Source organism: Talaromyces proteolyticus, assembly GCF_021365285.1.
Source record: "Talaromyces proteolyticus strain PMI_201 chromosome Unknown BGW36scaffold_5, whole genome shotgun sequence".
Lineage (NCBI taxonomy): Eukaryota > Fungi > Ascomycota > Eurotiomycetes > Eurotiales > Trichocomaceae > Talaromyces > Talaromyces proteolyticus.
In genome coordinates, this window is record NW_025764281.1 from 2,702,159 (window position 1) to 2,719,196 (window position 17,038).

The window sequence follows — 17,038 nt, forward strand, 5'->3', positions numbered from 1 at the left end:
CGGCCAAGCGAGCTGCGAGACACCACAGCCAGGCTTCTGATCTTGCGGCCACGACACACAGACCACACGTACACACCACAATCATGAGCGAAACTGCTCGTTTGAAAAGCACCGTCTATGTCGGCGGTCTTGACCAGGCCGTCACGGCGCAAACACTTACGGAGGCTTTCCTGCCGTTCGGTGAGGTCGTCGACGTCTCGCTTCCAAAGCCTGATCTGCCGTCTTCGGCAGACAATCACAGAGGCTTCGGATATGTCGAGTTTGAATTGCCGCAGGATGCAAAGGAAGCAATCGACAACATGGACCAAAGCGAACTGTACGGACGTATCATAAAAGTTGCGGCCGCCAAGCCACAGCGAGATGCCAATGAGGGTCTTGGAAGCAAGACTGCTATCTGGGAACAGGTGAGTCATCAGCATACAATGCAGGCTGAAGCTGGCGCAATCTAACTTCCACCTTTACACAGGAGGGCTACTTGGCCAAATACGCAGTGAGCGAGGAAGACCGGAAAGGAGCAGAAGAAGCTCAGTTGACAGCCAATGGGAGGCCCGAAGACCCCATGCAAGGCCTTGAAGGGCTTGACGTCGCAGGGCCGAAGCCAGAATAGCAATGATACTAGAAAACTAAGAAGAGAAGGACAAATGAAATTCTAGGTGCACAGCGATATCTTAATATTGCTACATTGCTTTCTGCAAGCCGTTTTCGAAAATCTGGGAACCCTGCGTATATACAGAAAACGACAAACAATCTGTGAAGCTATCGGGTTTGCGCAGGGCTCGCCTACACCTCCATCCGACACTCTCTCCTTCTACCACGCACCAAAATTTGATTCCAAGGATAAGCCACTTAGTGGCCCCGGTCCTCGGGTTTGTTGCGGCTCAGGCGAAGGGTCTTGTCGGTGAAGAGCTTGCGGCCACTGGAGTAGATGGCAGCGCCGACGGCAACGCTGATGACAATACAATTAGCTCGGTTATTGAGAGCGAAGGATCGTATCCATGTATGTAGCTGATGAGAACTTACCCAAGGACGACACCTGTAGACACTGTTAGTTGGCTTTATCAAAGGAAAAGAATTAAAGGGATAAACAAATAGATAAACAAGTGGATAAATAAAACAAATTCTCAATTGGCCAAGTCTTCAACATACCGAGGGGAATCAACTCGGGAGGGATCTTCTTGAGCTGACGGATCCGTTGTGAGATGGTGTGGGCTGGCAGCAGTCAGTCGACGAGCTTCATCGGCTTGCGTGGTCAGTAGAAAGAACAATCAAGGGGGCATGTACCGCTCATGTTCTCTTTCTGTGGCTACCGGTCAGCGTACATCACATTACGAACATGCTGGGAACAGCCGAGCACGTACCGGCACCGCCATCATCGGGCGTGTGGCGCGCATGGCGAGAGGTCGAGTAGGAAACATCGTGACACGGTGCCAATGGCTGGTAGACAGCAGTTGGAGGACAGCAGCAGCGTGGTGGGAGCAGGGTCAAGGCAATGGGTGATAGTGACGTGAAGCTTTCGCAGGGTTGGATTGTCGGGCTCGGGTGGCATGGTCGTAGTGCTGGACTAGTCAGTGGCTCGGGTATGGCCTGACACTCGCGCCACGCGTGGCTAGGCTCGCTAGGCCGTTCCCGGCGCAGCAGCCAAATCTCGCAACGTCCCGTTCGCCTTCTACTCAACCACGACCACGACTCCTCCAAGCAGGACCACCACCCCTCTTACCCAGCCCAATTGCCCTTGCCCGCTTGACAACCCATCCGCAATCCATTTCAAAATGAGCGCCATCCCTGAGGCTGACCCTGATGAGCCTGTCGAGACCAAGCCCTTCAAGTTCGTGACAGGTTAGTTGCTCCCAGGTGTGGCATGGTGCAAGCTGCCGCGTCACCGGCCTTGGAAACGACGCCAATTGCTAACTACTTCACAGCTGGTGCGTTATTCTGGAGATTCTGCATGATGCCGAGCCCAATTGATCACCAATGCTTGCATCCGACCGTATCTTGCCGTCACTGCATCCGCTGACCGAGGTTATCATATAGGCTACGACGCCCGCTTTCCTCACCAGAATCAGTATGCAGCATTCCCGTCACCCATCACCATGTACTGTGGACGAGAGAACCATTGCTAAGAGCTTCTAGGACCAAGCACTGCTGGCAAAACTACGTCGACTACCACAAGTGCATTCTCGCGAAGGGCGAGGATTTCCGTCCATGCCGCCAGGTACAATCATGTCGAATGCACAACCCCTTCAGCCAAGCTAACAACCCACCAGTTCTTCCTTGCCTACCGCTCTCTTTGCCCCAAGTCCTGGACTGATCGATGGGACGACCAGCGTGGTTAGTAAACATGTCTTCTAATTGGCCGAGCGACTACTTATCCTAAACAGAGGCCGGCAACTTCCCTGCTCACCTGGAGCACTAAACAATGAAGATCTTCTCCGGCGTTTAGCTATCAGTGTGACCCTTCTGTATTCTACCGAATAGATTGGCAGAGCTTCACGTCCCGTGCCAGGGTCCATCATGAAAGCGGGAAAGTTGTACATAAAGCAGGCTTGAGTCTAAAGAATAGAATGATGTCTTGAATTGGAACTACGTATCTGACGTTCAGTTTATCGACAACATTAAACTAAGAAGTATGCAGCTTGTAAATGGCTCATACAATGGCATGTTCTATATAGTATCTAAACTCCTACCCCTCACAATTCACCAAACATGCAGAATATCAAATATGTAGGATATGAGAAATCGAACATCAGTGATAAGGACATGAAACCCCTTCCAATCAGTTCTAATCATTTCACTCAAAGGAAAGAAGAAATAAAGAAGAAATCAATCAAGCCAAAAGCCAACGTCTATATAGTATCTATCTACATTCAATGTTATTGTCCTCGGAATCCAATCGTTAGACATGCTATGGTATCAAAATGTACGAAAATCTATAACCCTTTAATCTTGCGATATATCTTCTTATGTTCTTCCAAAAATAGAAATGTTGCAATGGTATGAGGACCAAGGCGCATGAACGACGGCAACCAGCCTCGGAACATCCAGGACACGCCCTCTTTGCGGTATATTTCCTTGAGCAAATGCATGATACCGCTTTTGCTCTCGGCAGGAGACGCGCTCATAACACGGGTCTTGATGACATCGACGGGACTACAAACGGTGGTAGCCACGAAGCCAGCTGCAATTGAAGCTGTAAAATGCGCCGACAGACTATCAGGCATACCCAAGCGGTCAGTGCACATCTGTTTGAATATGTCGTACGTGACAAGCTGAGAAGCGGTCATGAGCACCGCTCGTGTAGAATTCGGCCAAACACCACGAAACAAGCTCGTGACACCCTCATCGCGAGTCATGCGAATCAAGCCATGAACGGCATTTTTATAATTTCGTCGTTGCTCAGGAGGCAAAGCTGCATCGGACTGCATGCGCACGTTGAGGACGTCAGCGGGGTTACCAGCGATGCCACCGAGAAACCCAGAGAAGCAGCCCATCCATAATAAACTGAGCAAACCCGGAGGCGCATCAGGACTGGTAAAGCGGGACTTCAACTCCTCGTAGACACCGAACCGAGTTGTTGAGTAGGTCATCTGTCGCAGAATGGCTGCGGAAAGCTGCAAAGGACATGATCAGATAATGATATTAAGGAAGGAAAGCTGCCAATCTAGCCCAAGCATACGCCACTGTATAGTCCCAGGATACCACCATTCTTAAAAACATGCACGAACGTGCCCAGCATGGACTTTGGAGATCCGGGAGCACGCGTTTGTAAGCGGACCTTGATCGGAGATGACTTGTTAGATAGTGATTGCGCAACGGCGACGGTTTTGCGAACGATATTCCTACCTTGACTATGATGAGAAACGAAAAGTCAGCAAATTTTCATGTTCAACCCTTTTTCAGAAGCCAGATCGAACGCACCGAGATCCAATGGATGCGTGACCGCGGCGGCAAAGCATGAGGCTGAGCCGCCGAACCAGAACGGGTAGTGGATTTTTTTGACGGCAGGCTTGGGTTTGCGCTGTTGTTGAGGTGCAAGAGGCGTTACCTCCGCGTGGACACTGGTGCCAACTGCCATTGTATGCCGCAGGACACAGTACACATTCCGAATGCCAGACTGCTACTTGGTAGTTATGGGGGAGGAACAACAGGAAGTAGTATTGCGGTCATAAGAAGCTTGGAAGTAGGACGACGGGCTTGAGGTGTCGGCAAGTTCCAGTTAGCCCGAGCCGGCTTCCCCCACCGAGTCGGTTTCTCGCTCGCCAGATATATGGCCGACCCAGTTCTTCAAAGACTGTCACAAGAATCGATTATCATAGTCAATGGGTCAAGGTAGGAACACGCTACATATGCTCGCTATACGTAACAAATAAGTACAGGAGTCTGCCAGAAAAGTAGATCTGCTCAGCGCGCACAAGGTGAACACATAACCACATTAGAGCAGCGACTATGATATGGTATAGTGGAGATACGAAATAAAACAGAGCAGTGCTATGATATTTATCAATGCTCTGAAGTAATATATCAGGTGATATAACAGACTAGTATATATTGACACTCAATTACCACCACACATTTAATCTCCTGTGTTATCAATCGATATTTTCAAATTTAATAGCATACTATTATTTGGTATTCAACAATCTTTATTATGATTGCGATAATATCAATTGATCCCACTTGTTGGTATCGATCTTGCAGGATTCCCCTCTTGTTAGCAGGACATCCTTAGTGATCTCCGATCCCTGTTAAGAAATGTTGACCACTTTGACGAAGATATTACAATACCTTCATCTTTTATGCGATTCCCCTGCTATCGAAGTGACCAGAATGTCCGCCCAGGGAACAATTTTCTTATTTACCAAACTTTAGTGTAAAAGGGAATTTTTTCGATTTGGTTTCCTTGTCTTTGGTTTTTAAGCTTCCAATACGTAGCCTTTCATCATATTTCTGTAACGTCGTTGGACGGTGATATTTTCGGAACTTTTTTGACGCATCTTTACCCGCTACACCTTTGAGAACTTTGAAGATCGTTGCTTAGCATGGGGTAACCACCTGAGAACTAAAGAATATACTCACTTTTTCCACCGCCTGGATGCTCCGCTAGGAAGCTTGTCACATCATACACGTTATCATTGATGATCATCCAGAAGTTGTCTGGGCCATTATGCTTGGCGACCTCAGCAGCTGTGTATGTCTTCAGTTCGCTCTCAGTGGATGGACTCTGTAATGTCTCATCTGTAGGTATAGGTGTCGCGTCATCCATGCTTGATGGAATACTAATGACTAGTAGTAGCGAATAACAATTCGAAACTTGGTATATTATCAAACATAGCTCGATTATGTTCTTCGTGACTTGAACCATGTACGACAAATGGTGGAAGAAAGAAGGGCAAAAAACATAGGAATTCACAGACGAAGAAACAAGGGGGATGAACGGCTTGTTTTTACCAACAGTAATACAGTCGGCATTATTGCTTTAACAGAACATTGGATTGCGGGGTAGACAAAAATGCGATCCGAGGAAAGTATAAACATACTACTTGGTAATAGTGCTTTCCAGACTGGGGTAGAAATCCCGACATGTAGGTGCGTAGAATTTACTTTATTTCCCTATTGATTAAGTCTTCGGGTCTATAGGCTGGGCCTTTCTCAGTAAGAAATGATCCAACATGCCATAGGGAAGAGCTGTAGTGGATGAATGAGACTAAATTCTAGTTATTAGATTAGTTCAAGGAGCCTTCATGATCTCTACAGCTATAGGTAGTGAATAAAACGTATGTAAATCAAAAGTCTTCTGATCTCATTGGAACCGGGCATTTGATATTAAACACCTTTATGGCTTGGTAATTGTTTGCCTTCCTTCTTGTTCCACCTATTAATGCTAATGGGGTAATGCTATATGTCTCGCTTAAGAACTATGAAAACATTTTGAGAACAATTTTATTAACACTTCTAGGATCATCACAACGACCAATTTCAATCTTTGCCTCGGCAGCGTTGAGCAAATAGAGCAACTTACCGATGTCGCCGCTACTACACCACTTAAGATTCGCCCACCGTGCGCTACCGGTGGTGAAACTGATTCTTCCTATAGCTTAGTCCAAATTTCTAAGCCGCTATAGTACTATCAAAATACGAAAACGCAAGGTGGGTAGACTAACCAAACATTTAGGAGGCCACCAGGGGACTATATTAGCGGTCCGAGGTTAGCTAACCCTAAACTGACTCGATATCCATCAACCCAGAGCCTACATATTGCAAAATAAATGATTGACTAGGTGTACACTGACATAATCCGTATTAAGCTCGTTCGAATGTTCCATATGGAACCGTTAATATAGACGTGTCCTCAATATATGCCGAAGCCAAATAATATTGTGAGTAAATAAGCAATTCCTCGCTTTTGTATGGTGGTACAAGTGTTTGAATCGAGTCATATAGCTCCACGGTCCGAAATGGCTCGGAGTAATAAAGATCTAAATGCGGGGATCTTTGTAGAGTACATGAAGAGGAGGAAGGAATGGAGATGGTGTGCTAGCCGGCCGATTTATAGAGAGGACTTAGTACTCCATTCATGATATCTTGATATTGTGATTAATCTTTTACATCTTTGAAAGTATAGACATACTGCATTACCAATCCTGTAAAAATATGGAACAACTACGCTCGTCTGAGTCAGATGGCTCTTTTGCTATCACTATTGAAAAAGAGTCCAGCAAACCGGAGATCTCACAATTAGAATTATTGGAACTCAGAATGGTTGCGCGTGAGAGTATTACATTGGTTGGTGGTCCAGCAGCCATCCTGCTCCAGATCGCACATCCTCTGGTCGGCCAGGGGGTCGCGGATCATAGCACATTTACTACAAGAGCCATCAGCCGAGCCGAGTACACTCAGATGTATATCTACTGCATGATATTTGGATCAACTGAAGAAAAAGCCGCCATGAAAGCCTACGTTGACAAATCCCACTCACGAGTTGTTGGCCAATATAAGAAAATCGCATACGATGCGAAAGACCCCGAACTTCAACTTTGGGTTGCGGCGACAATATATGCTTCTATGATAGGCATGTACGAATTAATTTACGGCCCTATGTTTCCCGCAAGAGCCGAGCGAGTTTACCGAGCTTTCTCAGTCATGGGTACTTCACTTCAAGTTCCACGAGAAATGTGGCCGAAGAATCTCGGTGCATTTAAGAGCTATTGGGATGACATGATTAACAACAAGCTACATGTAACCAGTGATGCTCGCGCGGTGCTGAAGGACATATTCTATCCAACCAAAAATTTACCGCTATGGGCACGACCACTTGGAATAATTGCCATGCCGTTCGTACGTTGTATTACCATTGAGCAGCTGCCGCCTCCTGTTCGGGACGAGTTCTTTTTGAGATCTACCAAAACATCCCGTGCTATATCTAGCCTCTTTATTAGTGGGATGGCGGGTGTATACCCCTTTATGCCTCTATTTCTGCGTCAATTTCCGAAGACAAATATGATGAGACAGATGAGAAAGCGTATGAAGAAACGTGGAGGCCAATTGACGAAACCTTAACATCATCTTCCAGAGCAAGTCTGTACATCGAATTTCTATGGTGACTTGTTTTTTTTTGTTTTTTTTTGGTTTTCTGATATTACCTACATACCTACATGCATGCACACTTACTGTGTTGTTTTCGGTTTTTGTAATGATATATAATGGTATGAAATTCATATCATAACCTACATATTTACTCTTGATGAAATGGCAATAACAGAACGTCGTAGTAGTACATGTTTATATATACATCAATCTTCTTTGAATTGATATATTTGTATTACATAAAGCACTTTCAACACTGTAAAGAGCTATAGATGTAATTTTGATAAACAGATTCGGATGTGAAATATATATGAGTTGTATTAATAGGCTAATTTTTAATGTGTACGTAACTTGATTTGTTGACATTTGTATCTCGACTAGTGTGAAATATAATTATTTCTTGACAGACAAAACAGTGCATAATAATGCACATCTCAATACCGTGTATAGGGTAGATGTCACCCGAGGGTCAGTGACTTAGTGGCAAGTGGCGCGGTCTCATTTATATAGAGGCCAAGATTGATGTAAGTAATGGCAGTAACTAGAGAAAGCAAATATGTTAGCATTGATAATTGAAATCTTGGAACCAGTAAGCTAAGATAACTTACTGCTACAACAGCTTTAACCAGCGGAATCGCGTTTTTCACTAGCGATGTGAGAGTATTTCCAGTAAATAGAGGCAATACTGCATTAACAAGCGCCGGTATTGAATTCAGTATTTCGCCAATGTCGTTGATGAAGTCAGGTGTCAAGATACCGACTAGGTCATTCACAAGTTTCGAAACGTAATCACCATTGAGTAACGGCAGAATACTGTTGAGAATCTTTGGCACTGCATCAAGCAATGATGACACTGCCTTGCTGCTTATGACGGATAACAAACTAGTGAGGATTGGTGGAACATCATTGAGTACTGAACCAAGATCTTTCACGAATGTCTGTGTTAGAAGATCCTTGAGAATATTCTCTCCTGGCTTAAATATGTCGTCTTCAAAAAAGGCATTATATCTTTTAGAAGTGGCGGGACCGTATTGATCAGAGACCCAACTTGACCAAGGAATTCAGTGGTCAGGAGAGTTGAAAAAACGTTTTCAATTGGCGAGAGCAGCTCATTTCCGAAAACAGGGATGATACTACGAAGGAGTGGTGGAACTGCGCTGAGTACCGTACCCACGTCATCAATGAATTGCTCAGTAACAAGGTTCGTCAAGGCCTTTTCAAGTGCCAGAATGGTGTCTACTTTCAAAATAGGAAGTAAACCCTCTATGATCTTGGGCAATCCGGCAAGGAGATTCTTAATAGTATCGCTTCCGAGAATGGGAATAACGCCTGTGACAACCGGAATTACCGCCTCAATAAAGGAAGTGAGATCGTTGACAAGTGTCGGTGTTATGACAGTGGTCAGAAGTTTTTCTACCGCATGTATGAGATCTGCACTGAAAATCGGTAAAATATCGTGCAATAGCGGTGGAATGATTCCAACGACAGTTCCAACATCGCTGATGAATTGCGGTGTGAGGAGTTGAATAACTATGTGCACTAAGGATGCAATGAGATCGCCATTTAGTAATGGCAGTATTTCCTGTACGATTGACGGCACTGATTCGATCACCGATATGATGGAATTGATAAATTGTTTTGTAAGTATCTTCAGGATAGCGTCCTCAATTGGTGGGAGAAGTGGCAAAAGGGAATTTAATAATCCAGGAACTGCAGCAAGGACATTTTGAATTCCTTTGATGAAATCCGGTGTTAAAGTCTGGATAATGAGGTTTTCAATTGATGGAACCAATGGTAGCAAGGCATTGATGACTCCTGGTACATCATCAAGCACCATTTCGATGGTCTTGATCATGTCAGCGCTAAATATCTTGGTGATGAGACCCTCGAGAGCCGGAATGAGGGGTAATAGGTCATTGATGATGCTGGGAACTGCATTGAACAGTGACTTGAGTGTCTTGATAAGCTCTGGAGTTAGAATATCTATAATAAGATTCTCAATTGACGGTAGAAGAGGCAATAGGGCATTGACTAGTCCTGGAACTGCATCAATCACTTGACTAAGTGTATTGATTAGTTCTGGTGTAATGAGATTCTTCAGAAGATCTTCAAATTTAGGAACCAGGGGTAAAAGAGTATTCAGAAGACCAGGGACTTCATTGAATAAGGATTTAAGCGCATTAATGAGATCTGGTGTGAGTATATCTTTGATAAGCTCTTCAACAGAAGGAAGAAGAGGTAAAAGAGCATTGACTAGTCCTGGAACTGCATCAATCACTTGACTAAGTGTATTGATTAGTTCTGGTGTAATAAGATTCTTCAGAAGATCTTCCAGTTTAGGAACCAGGGGTAACAGAGTATTCAGAAGACCAGGGACTTCATTGAATAAGGATTTAAGCGCATTAATGAGGTCTGGTGTGAGTATATCTTTGATAAGCTCTTCGATAGAAGGAAGAAGAGGTAAAAGAGCATTGATAACTCCTGGAACAGCGTCAATTACTTGGCCAAGCGTTTTGATTAGATCAGGAGTGATAAGCTTCTTGAGAAGATTTTCCAGAGATGGAATCAGGGGTAATAGAGTATTCAGAAGACCAGGGACTTCATTGAGTAACGACTTGATCGCGTTAATGAGGTCTGGTGTGAGTACATCTTTGATAAGCTCTTCAATAGAAGGAAGAAGAGGTAAAAGAGCATTTATAACTCCTGGGACAGCGTCGATTACTTGGCCAAGCGTGTTTATCAGAGCAGGAGTGATAAGCTTCTTGAGAAGATTTTCCAGAGATGGAATCAGGGGTAACAGAGTATTCAGAAGACCAGGGACTTCATTGAGTAACGACTTGAGCGCGTTAATGAGGTCTGGTGTGAGTACATCTTTGATAAGCTCTTCGATAGAAGGAAGAAGAGGTAAAAGAGCATTTATAACTCCCGGGACAGCATCGATTACTTGGCCAATCGTTTTGATTAGATCAGGAGTGATAAGCTTCTTGAGAAGATTTTCCAGAGATGGAACCAGGGGCAACAGGGTATTCAGAAGACCGGGGACTGTGTTGAGTAAGGACTTGATGTCATTTATAAATTGAGGTGTTAAAATGTCCTTGATGATTTCTTCCAGTGGTTGAAGAAGTGGCACTATTTCTTGGATGATTGGAGGCAACCCGCTGATTATTGACCCTATCTCCTTGATAAAGTCTGGCGTTAGAAGACTCTTCAACATTGTGACAATTGGTTCAATGATATCTGAGGTCAAGAGAGGCAGCAGGTCATGAAGGATTGGCGGTATGTCTTTGAGCAATGTTTGAATGTCACTGATAAATTCTTTTGTCAGAAGACTCTTCAGTATGTCTTCAAGAGGCGATATAAGAGGCAACAAGTTGTTTATAAGTGATGGAAGTGTCTTCAAAATGGACTTGAGTTCATCAATAAATTGAGGTGTCAATATATCAGCAATGAGTTCCTCAAGTGGCTGGATGAGAGGTACAACATCCTTAATGAGTGGTGGCAAGGCATTGACTATATCCGAAATTTCATTGATGAAGTCTGGTGTAAGGATATCCTTGAGCAGATTCACCAACGGGTTGAGTATACCAGTGTCTAGAAGAGGCAATATTTCCTTCACGATTGGCGGCAATGCTGTTAGGAGCGAGTCAATTTCAGTGATAAAGTCTGGAGCCAAAATAGACTTCACAAGGTTCCCAAGTGGCACCATCGTACTATTTTCAAAGACAGGTTGTAGGTCATGCACTAGTGGCCGTAATGCACTCAGAATTGATGACAGATCATTGAGCAATTGTGGAGTTATATTGGTTGTTATAAGGGATTCCAATGCTTTGAGTGTGTCAGTCTTCAATATCGGCATTATACCATCTATTAGTGATGGGAGAGCCTGAAGGAGCTCTTTGACATCGTCACTAGTGAGGATTTTGAATATCTCTTCGATTATCGGTGGCAGTGCAATGATATCTTGGATTATATTCTCTATATCATGCAGGAAGGTTCCATTGCCAAAGAGAGATGTAGCATCATTTCCAATCGACGAAATAAACGGTTGGGCATCCGCAATCATTGCTTTGGTGCTGTTGATAGTTTGATCATCAAACAGATTCGATGCTTGGCTTACAAGCCTTGTAGCATCTTGAATGAAAGTCGATGTAAATAGACTGTTGAAGTTTTTCAACCCATCCTCAATGTCGGATATGAAACCGCTCGAGACACCAGAGCCACTTCCTCCCAACAGACCCGATAAGAGGTCTCCGAGGTCTCCATTACTAGCTGAAGTAGTTGGTTGCGCCTGATTACCTGGACTTGCTGACGAGCTCGGGAGAGACAATGATGTCGTTGACGTAATTCTAGTTATAGAAGCAGAAGACAACGGAATCGTGGTAGGTCCTGTGGCCTGTGTGGGTTGACTTAATTTGTCAATGACTGAGGATATTATAGTTGCCACATCTGGTTCGTGTTGTACCGAGGAAGATTTATCTTTTTGGGCCACAGAAGTCGACAAACTGGAGGTATCAGCTACATTCGGGTCATTGCGTGTACCATCACCACCAGATTGTGCTGTCGCAATTGTCGTCGATAGACTAGCTGACGCAGAAGCTGTCCTTGGTCCTAGATGTTGGCTCGAGTCCACAGATGCAATAACTTGATCCGTAGACAGCAAGGCTATGAGAACAAGAGGTGTCCTCATCTTGACCAAGAGTTTGCAATGGCCAAGGACAATCCCACGAACGTGTAAAATCCGAAGGTAAAACTGGCTTGCGTAGTCAATCGTGGGCGTAGCTCTCTAGCTAAAATATTGATCTATCCTGAGCCTTACCGAGGAGCGCTTTAGTAGTATCAGCCTTTTTCTGGTTCTGCCGTGTCTACCTTTGCGGGAACCCGGCACGAAATGTCTGCTACGAAAATCATAGTCTAAAATATAATGCGGGGGAATATTTTGAAAGGAGTCCTTCTGTCCCTACTCATAGTTAAAATGTTTATTAATGTCTTAACCGCTACGCCGTATTACATTTCGGTGCAATTTTAATTTCAATATCGTCTTGGGCGGGGCGCATCCACAGCATTCTGCAATATTTGAAAGGGTGAACCGAGATAACGAGGTTAAAAATGGTCCTGGGAGCAACCTAACAGTATATCCATTAGCGCTTACCTCGTAGTCTAGTTACATGGAAAGCGTTGGGTAGGCGAGTCTTTTGGTCGGCAGCTTTAGCAAATCATGCCAACCTCGGAGCGCAGGCCGAAAACTGCGGGTCGTGCGGGGAAGGCAGGGGAAGTCCTGAGTTTATTTTAACGCTACCCAACTTTCCGGGTAGACGTGTTGCGGAGCGAAAACTATACTTGCGCTGGTGCCAGCGATATTCTATATATGGTTAGGATCAGCCTTGCCACCCAGCAAGAATATCCTAAAGTAGGAGAGATATTTACGAAACATGGCCAATAGCCAATAGCCCACATTTGCCTTCCTGTAGCTTCGCTGAGGTATAGAGTGCAACAAACATTAGGTTAGATGGCCATGAATGAACAGAAACTAAACCCAGTACTTGGTCATTTCAGCCTGTTAATGCGGGTTATAGAAATTACCACCAAGACTTGGAGGAATGAAGTATTATTACTGGGAACTAATCACATCAATTTGGTTCAATAAAGTCCCACCCTTGTCGAGAAAAAATTGTCGTTGACGAGTATTCACCCATTAGTTATACGACAGGTCTGTTTCTCTTAGTATGCTGGTAATATTCTGAATAATCCCAGAATTAGAAGAAATTAATCCAGTTATTGTTCCCAATAAAACCTGCAAGATTGGCACTTCTGTGCTAATAGTTAAGTTGTTCAGGACCTTTTCGAAGTAGGGAATATGCTGGCCATTGTAAATTGTCGAATTTCCGGATGCCGAGAGCGAAAGGTTACCATGAGTGAGAGCACCGCTTTCTGCCGATAGCAGCTTGCCAAGGTTCTGAATAATATAATTGAGGTCCAAGTTTCCACGTAGTGGCACTGTATTATTGCCAGGTCTCAGAAATACGTTCTGGATTGTTCCGTTCCCAAGAAGCATATCTCCCTCCTTCAAATTGAGAGTTACATTTCCCTGCGATGGAAAATCAGCGCTAGATCATTCACCAAGTCAAATGGGCTTTCGTACTAGACCAAATGTTACTAGCGAATAATTCGGTAACGTTGCACTTCCTATTAGGTTCGATCCGTCTTCTTTGGGCGGGAGAGCCAAACTCGCTGAATCGATTGAAAAGCCACTCAGCAAATCCAGTCCTTCAAAAACAAACAGTTAGTATACCGAATCTAAAAACGTATCAAAACAGCCTTTGTAGAAAGGCAATTACCGTTGAGTTCCACATCTTTATTCAATTTCAACGGAGCCTTTAACTTGCCAAGGCGTGCAGTTGTGGAACCAAAGGCCGATAAGGTGAAGGTTTTTGAGTAAACCGCCTCAGACAAAAATTGAGTAAATTGGTCCTCATCCAGAATTTTCGTAGTCTGATTGGTAATGGTAATATTGGATTTGCCCTTAAGGTGAAACCCTGAGAGTGGTATTGTCAAATATGGCTGCATTGGCTGTACGTCTCTGTTGAAAAGGCTGAGGTTGAACGGATCAATATTAACAGTTAGGCCAAGTGGAACGTCCAAGGATGCAGAGAGAGAGAATGTGATGCCATCCAGGGTGGGATCAAGGACTTCCACTGAATAAATTGGAATGGATGCATCATCGACTAGCCTTTGCGCAATAGCCGGGAAAATGACAAGAAAGCTGGACACAATATCAGGATCACGAAACGGAAAGGAGCTCCATGGCTTTTACTTACAAAACAGGAAGAAATACGGCCAGAAAAACAAATCCAAGGATTCCATAGCAGAGCCAATATCGTTTGAAATGCCTCCAAATCCCGGGCCAAAACCCTCTCGATTTCTTGTATCCCAGTCCTCTGCCTGTTGATTCTCTACCTTTTGATCCTACACCTGTACCACCATTGTTGGAACTGGATTCTTCTTGGACTTGCTTGCCCTTCTCAGAAACCAGCGAGTCAACTGAATTTTTCCGTGTTCCTCCATTATCGTATGATCGAAATGAATCACCAATGGGCATGATGAGTCGTCTTTTTCTGTGATTTATTTCCCAGTTAAGCACTAGTATGAGTCATTAAAGGTCGCAGGAGTTTTTAAAAGGTTTCAAAATCCTCCATCTAAAAGTATTTTATAGCTAGGGGATATATGCATCTCTGGATCTAAAGTAAGCTACACGTCTTTAGGATCTAGTTAATTCAATTAATTCCGAATTCATCACGAGTTTTACGAGCGGTCTCCTTTTAGGCTTAGTGACGACAGTTGTGCTACGGAAAGAAATAAAAAGGCAAACTGAAATCATGTAACATTGATCATCGTTCACTGCCGCGGTAGGCGAACCTCGGTTAGGCACCACTTCAACTGTCTATTCCATTATGGCAAGGTTTACATGGAATTTCTTAAATTTATACGAAACATAATCCAGTCATAAAAGAGTTTTTCCATGCTACTGAATTTCGCTCTCACTTCTAGCAACTTCTCCCAAGTTATAACACGAACCAGTTAATTGTCAATCTGTTCCATTCTATACTCGTTATTCAGTGTCCATTTCGATGATAAAAGAGCCCAAAATGGAGTTAGAACCCCATAAAATTCCACAATCCATTCAGGACAAAAGCGTGGAATCCCGAGAATCACATTTCAAAGAAAAAGGGTTGGACCTTGTGCCTAATGATGAGTTACTCAACAATCTCCAGGAGACACGAGAAGTACAAAAGGTCGTCCGAGAAGGAATATTACTTGCTACTGGTGCTGTAGCCATTTTGTTACAGGTAGCCATGCCTGGGGTTGCAAAAGGTGTCGATAATCATAGCAGTTTCGCTTATCGCCCGTTGCATCGACTTCGGACCACCCTGACATTTGTCTACTGCATGGCATTTGGAACAAAAGACGAAAAAAAGGCCATCATTGAATTTGTCAATCGAGCCCATGCTGAAGTTAAAGGCCCTGACTATTCTGCTGATGATCCGGAGCTTCAGATGTGGGTTGCCGCTACACTTTACGCTAGCGGTATCTATATGTATGAGGAGGTATATGGAACCATAGACCCCAGAAGGGCAGATACTATATACGAGGAGTACTCAGTCCTCGCGATATCTCTCCGTGTCCCGCCTGAGATGTGGCCCAAAAACCGCAAAGCATTCTGGCAATACTGGGACACCACAGTAGCACAACTTGAAGTCACTAGTCACGCGCAAAACATTGCGAAAGACCTCCTTTACAACAAGCATATGTTTCTTCCATTAAGGCTGGCCTTGCCAATAGTCCGATTGATGACGGCTCAAATGCTTCCTGATCGGGTGCGTGAACAGTATGGCCTGAAAACAGGGCGCATCCGGAGAACTATGTACAAATCCATCATGCTAGGAGTGCAAATCGCATACCCAATTACACCAAGGTTTATCCGCACAATTCCTATGAAGTATTACATGAGAGATATGCGTCGCAGAATGAGAAACATGGTTTGAAGGCTGATGGCGCTCGCTCCGGCGCTTGTATGGATGGTAGACATGTCTTGTCATCATACGGGGTTTTTGTTTCCTTTTTTCCTTCAATTAACTGTTTCTTCTCAGTCTTGTATGTTTCAACTAGTAACCAGAGTACGGAATCGTTTGTAATCAATTGAACATTTAGAACATCGATCAACCCCCAGTCGTTGTTTCTAGGGCATGCTCGAATCACATGAGATCTTCTGCGGCCAAGTTACTAACGGCAACGCCGTCGTACCTTGGCCTTCTTCGATCCGCGACCAATAACTGTCGGCCATAAAATCGACTGTCACCGCAAAACAGACACACTTGAATTCTTAGGGCTTAGGTCATAACTCGGCACTTATGTGAGCCGACCACCACAAGTACTTTACGTGCGGGGTAGCCAGCCGCACTTCCGAAACGGTCAGCAAACCTTGGATTACTGAGTTGTGGGGGAAAAACAAACTAGAGCGTCGGATGTACCACGTTCTTGGCTGGGGCGGTGCTCTTGATCAGCTAGCGGCTTGCATGATGGCCGTGCGGTTGAACTAGTAATACGCCAATAAAGCCACTGTCAAAATGACGAAAAAGATTCAAATATAACAAAAAGATTCGGTCAATTCCGACACCCAGCCACTAACTTTAGTCTACACCCGCCAGCCCTCCGAGACACCCCGCTCAACCTCAACCCGCAGTCACGGCTCTGAGCTTGATGAACTAACCGAGTGAGCTGGTCATATTATACGGTATCATGTGGTTTTTTCCGAAAACTGAGATCTTAGCTAGCTCTTTCGCCTTTTTCTTCGGCTTGTTGTCATGCTTATTCTCATCGAAGGAACTTGCATCAGGCGGCCTGAATGTATCTGGCCTGACAATTAAAATTCCCTAATTAGATACAATTGCAATTTTCGGTT

The 17,038-nt window shown here is 44.4% G+C and overlaps 8 protein-coding genes across 8 annotated transcripts; 4 read left to right on the forward strand and 4 right to left on the reverse strand.

The window, feature by feature from the left end:
* Positions 1-83: 83 nt before the first annotated feature.
* On the forward strand, positions 84-607 carry BGW36DRAFT_396809 (putative peptidyl prolyl cis-trans isomerase cyclophilin; the record flags this gene model as incomplete). The annotated part of the gene is made up of 2 exons (XM_046218217.1): positions 84-404; positions 467-607. 2 exons carry the CDS (start codon positions 84-86, stop codon positions 605-607), a joined length of 462 nt encoding a protein of 153 aa, XP_046073734.1.
* Positions 608-846: 239 nt separating this feature from the next.
* BGW36DRAFT_426939 (uncharacterized protein) lies at positions 847-1,415 on the reverse strand (the record flags this gene model as incomplete). Its single annotated transcript, XM_046220336.1, has 5 exons — positions 847-946; positions 1,021-1,033; positions 1,147-1,209; positions 1,282-1,297; positions 1,359-1,415. The coding sequence occupies 5 exons, from the start codon at positions 1,413-1,415 to the stop codon at positions 847-849; spliced, it is 249 nt and encodes an 82-aa protein (XP_046073735.1).
* A 354-nt stretch (positions 1,416-1,769) lies between these two features.
* Positions 1,770-2,413, forward strand: BGW36DRAFT_426940 (cytochrome c oxidase polypeptide vib; the record flags this gene model as incomplete). Its single annotated transcript, XM_046220337.1, has 5 exons — positions 1,770-1,836; positions 2,032-2,062; positions 2,131-2,212; positions 2,265-2,328; positions 2,379-2,413. The coding sequence occupies 5 exons, from the start codon at positions 1,770-1,772 to the stop codon at positions 2,411-2,413; spliced, it is 279 nt and encodes a 92-aa protein (XP_046073736.1).
* A 514-nt stretch (positions 2,414-2,927) lies between these two features.
* On the reverse strand, positions 2,928-4,072 carry BGW36DRAFT_396812 (putative mitochondrial dicarboxylate carrier; the record flags this gene model as incomplete). The annotated part of the gene is made up of 4 exons (XM_046218218.1): positions 2,928-3,608; positions 3,674-3,772; positions 3,841-3,845; positions 3,916-4,072. The coding sequence occupies 4 exons, from the start codon at positions 4,070-4,072 to the stop codon at positions 2,928-2,930; spliced, it is 942 nt and encodes a 313-aa protein (XP_046073737.1).
* An 836-nt stretch (positions 4,073-4,908) lies between these two features.
* On the reverse strand, positions 4,909-5,194 carry BGW36DRAFT_265746 (cytochrome b5-like heme/steroid binding domain-containing protein; the record flags this gene model as incomplete). Its single annotated transcript, XM_046210124.1, has 2 exons — positions 4,909-5,015; positions 5,074-5,194. Coding segments are annotated over 2 exons (228 nt in total), but the record flags the coding sequence as incomplete, so codon positions are not given.
* Positions 5,195-6,648: 1,454 nt separating this feature from the next.
* On the forward strand, positions 6,649-7,554 carry BGW36DRAFT_358775 (uncharacterized protein; the record flags this gene model as incomplete). The annotated part of the gene is made up of 1 exon (XM_046214004.1): positions 6,649-7,554. The coding sequence occupies one exon, from the start codon at positions 6,649-6,651 to the stop codon at positions 7,552-7,554; it is 906 nt and encodes a 301-aa protein (XP_046073739.1).
* Positions 7,555-8,083: 529 nt separating this feature from the next.
* Positions 8,084-14,677, reverse strand: BGW36DRAFT_396813 (uncharacterized protein; the record flags this gene model as incomplete). The annotated part of the gene is made up of 23 exons (XM_046218219.1): positions 8,084-8,122; positions 8,190-8,555; positions 8,609-8,794; positions 8,822-8,875; positions 8,909-8,932; positions 8,960-9,163; positions 9,194-9,340; positions 9,371-9,506; positions 9,531-9,577; positions 9,614-9,676; positions 9,704-9,796; positions 9,836-9,898; positions 9,926-10,018; positions 10,061-10,195; positions 10,229-10,240; positions 10,283-10,462; positions 11,060-12,096; positions 12,121-12,243; positions 12,543-12,567; positions 13,373-13,666; positions 13,721-13,845; positions 13,917-14,341; positions 14,397-14,677. 23 exons carry the CDS (start codon positions 14,675-14,677, stop codon positions 8,084-8,086), a joined length of 4,152 nt encoding a protein of 1,383 aa, XP_046073740.1.
* A 547-nt stretch (positions 14,678-15,224) lies between these two features.
* BGW36DRAFT_358778 (uncharacterized protein) lies at positions 15,225-16,121 on the forward strand (the record flags this gene model as incomplete). Its single annotated transcript, XM_046214005.1, has 1 exon — positions 15,225-16,121. The coding sequence occupies one exon, from the start codon at positions 15,225-15,227 to the stop codon at positions 16,119-16,121; it is 897 nt and encodes a 298-aa protein (XP_046073741.1).
* Between the last annotated feature and the right edge of the window lie 917 nt (positions 16,122-17,038).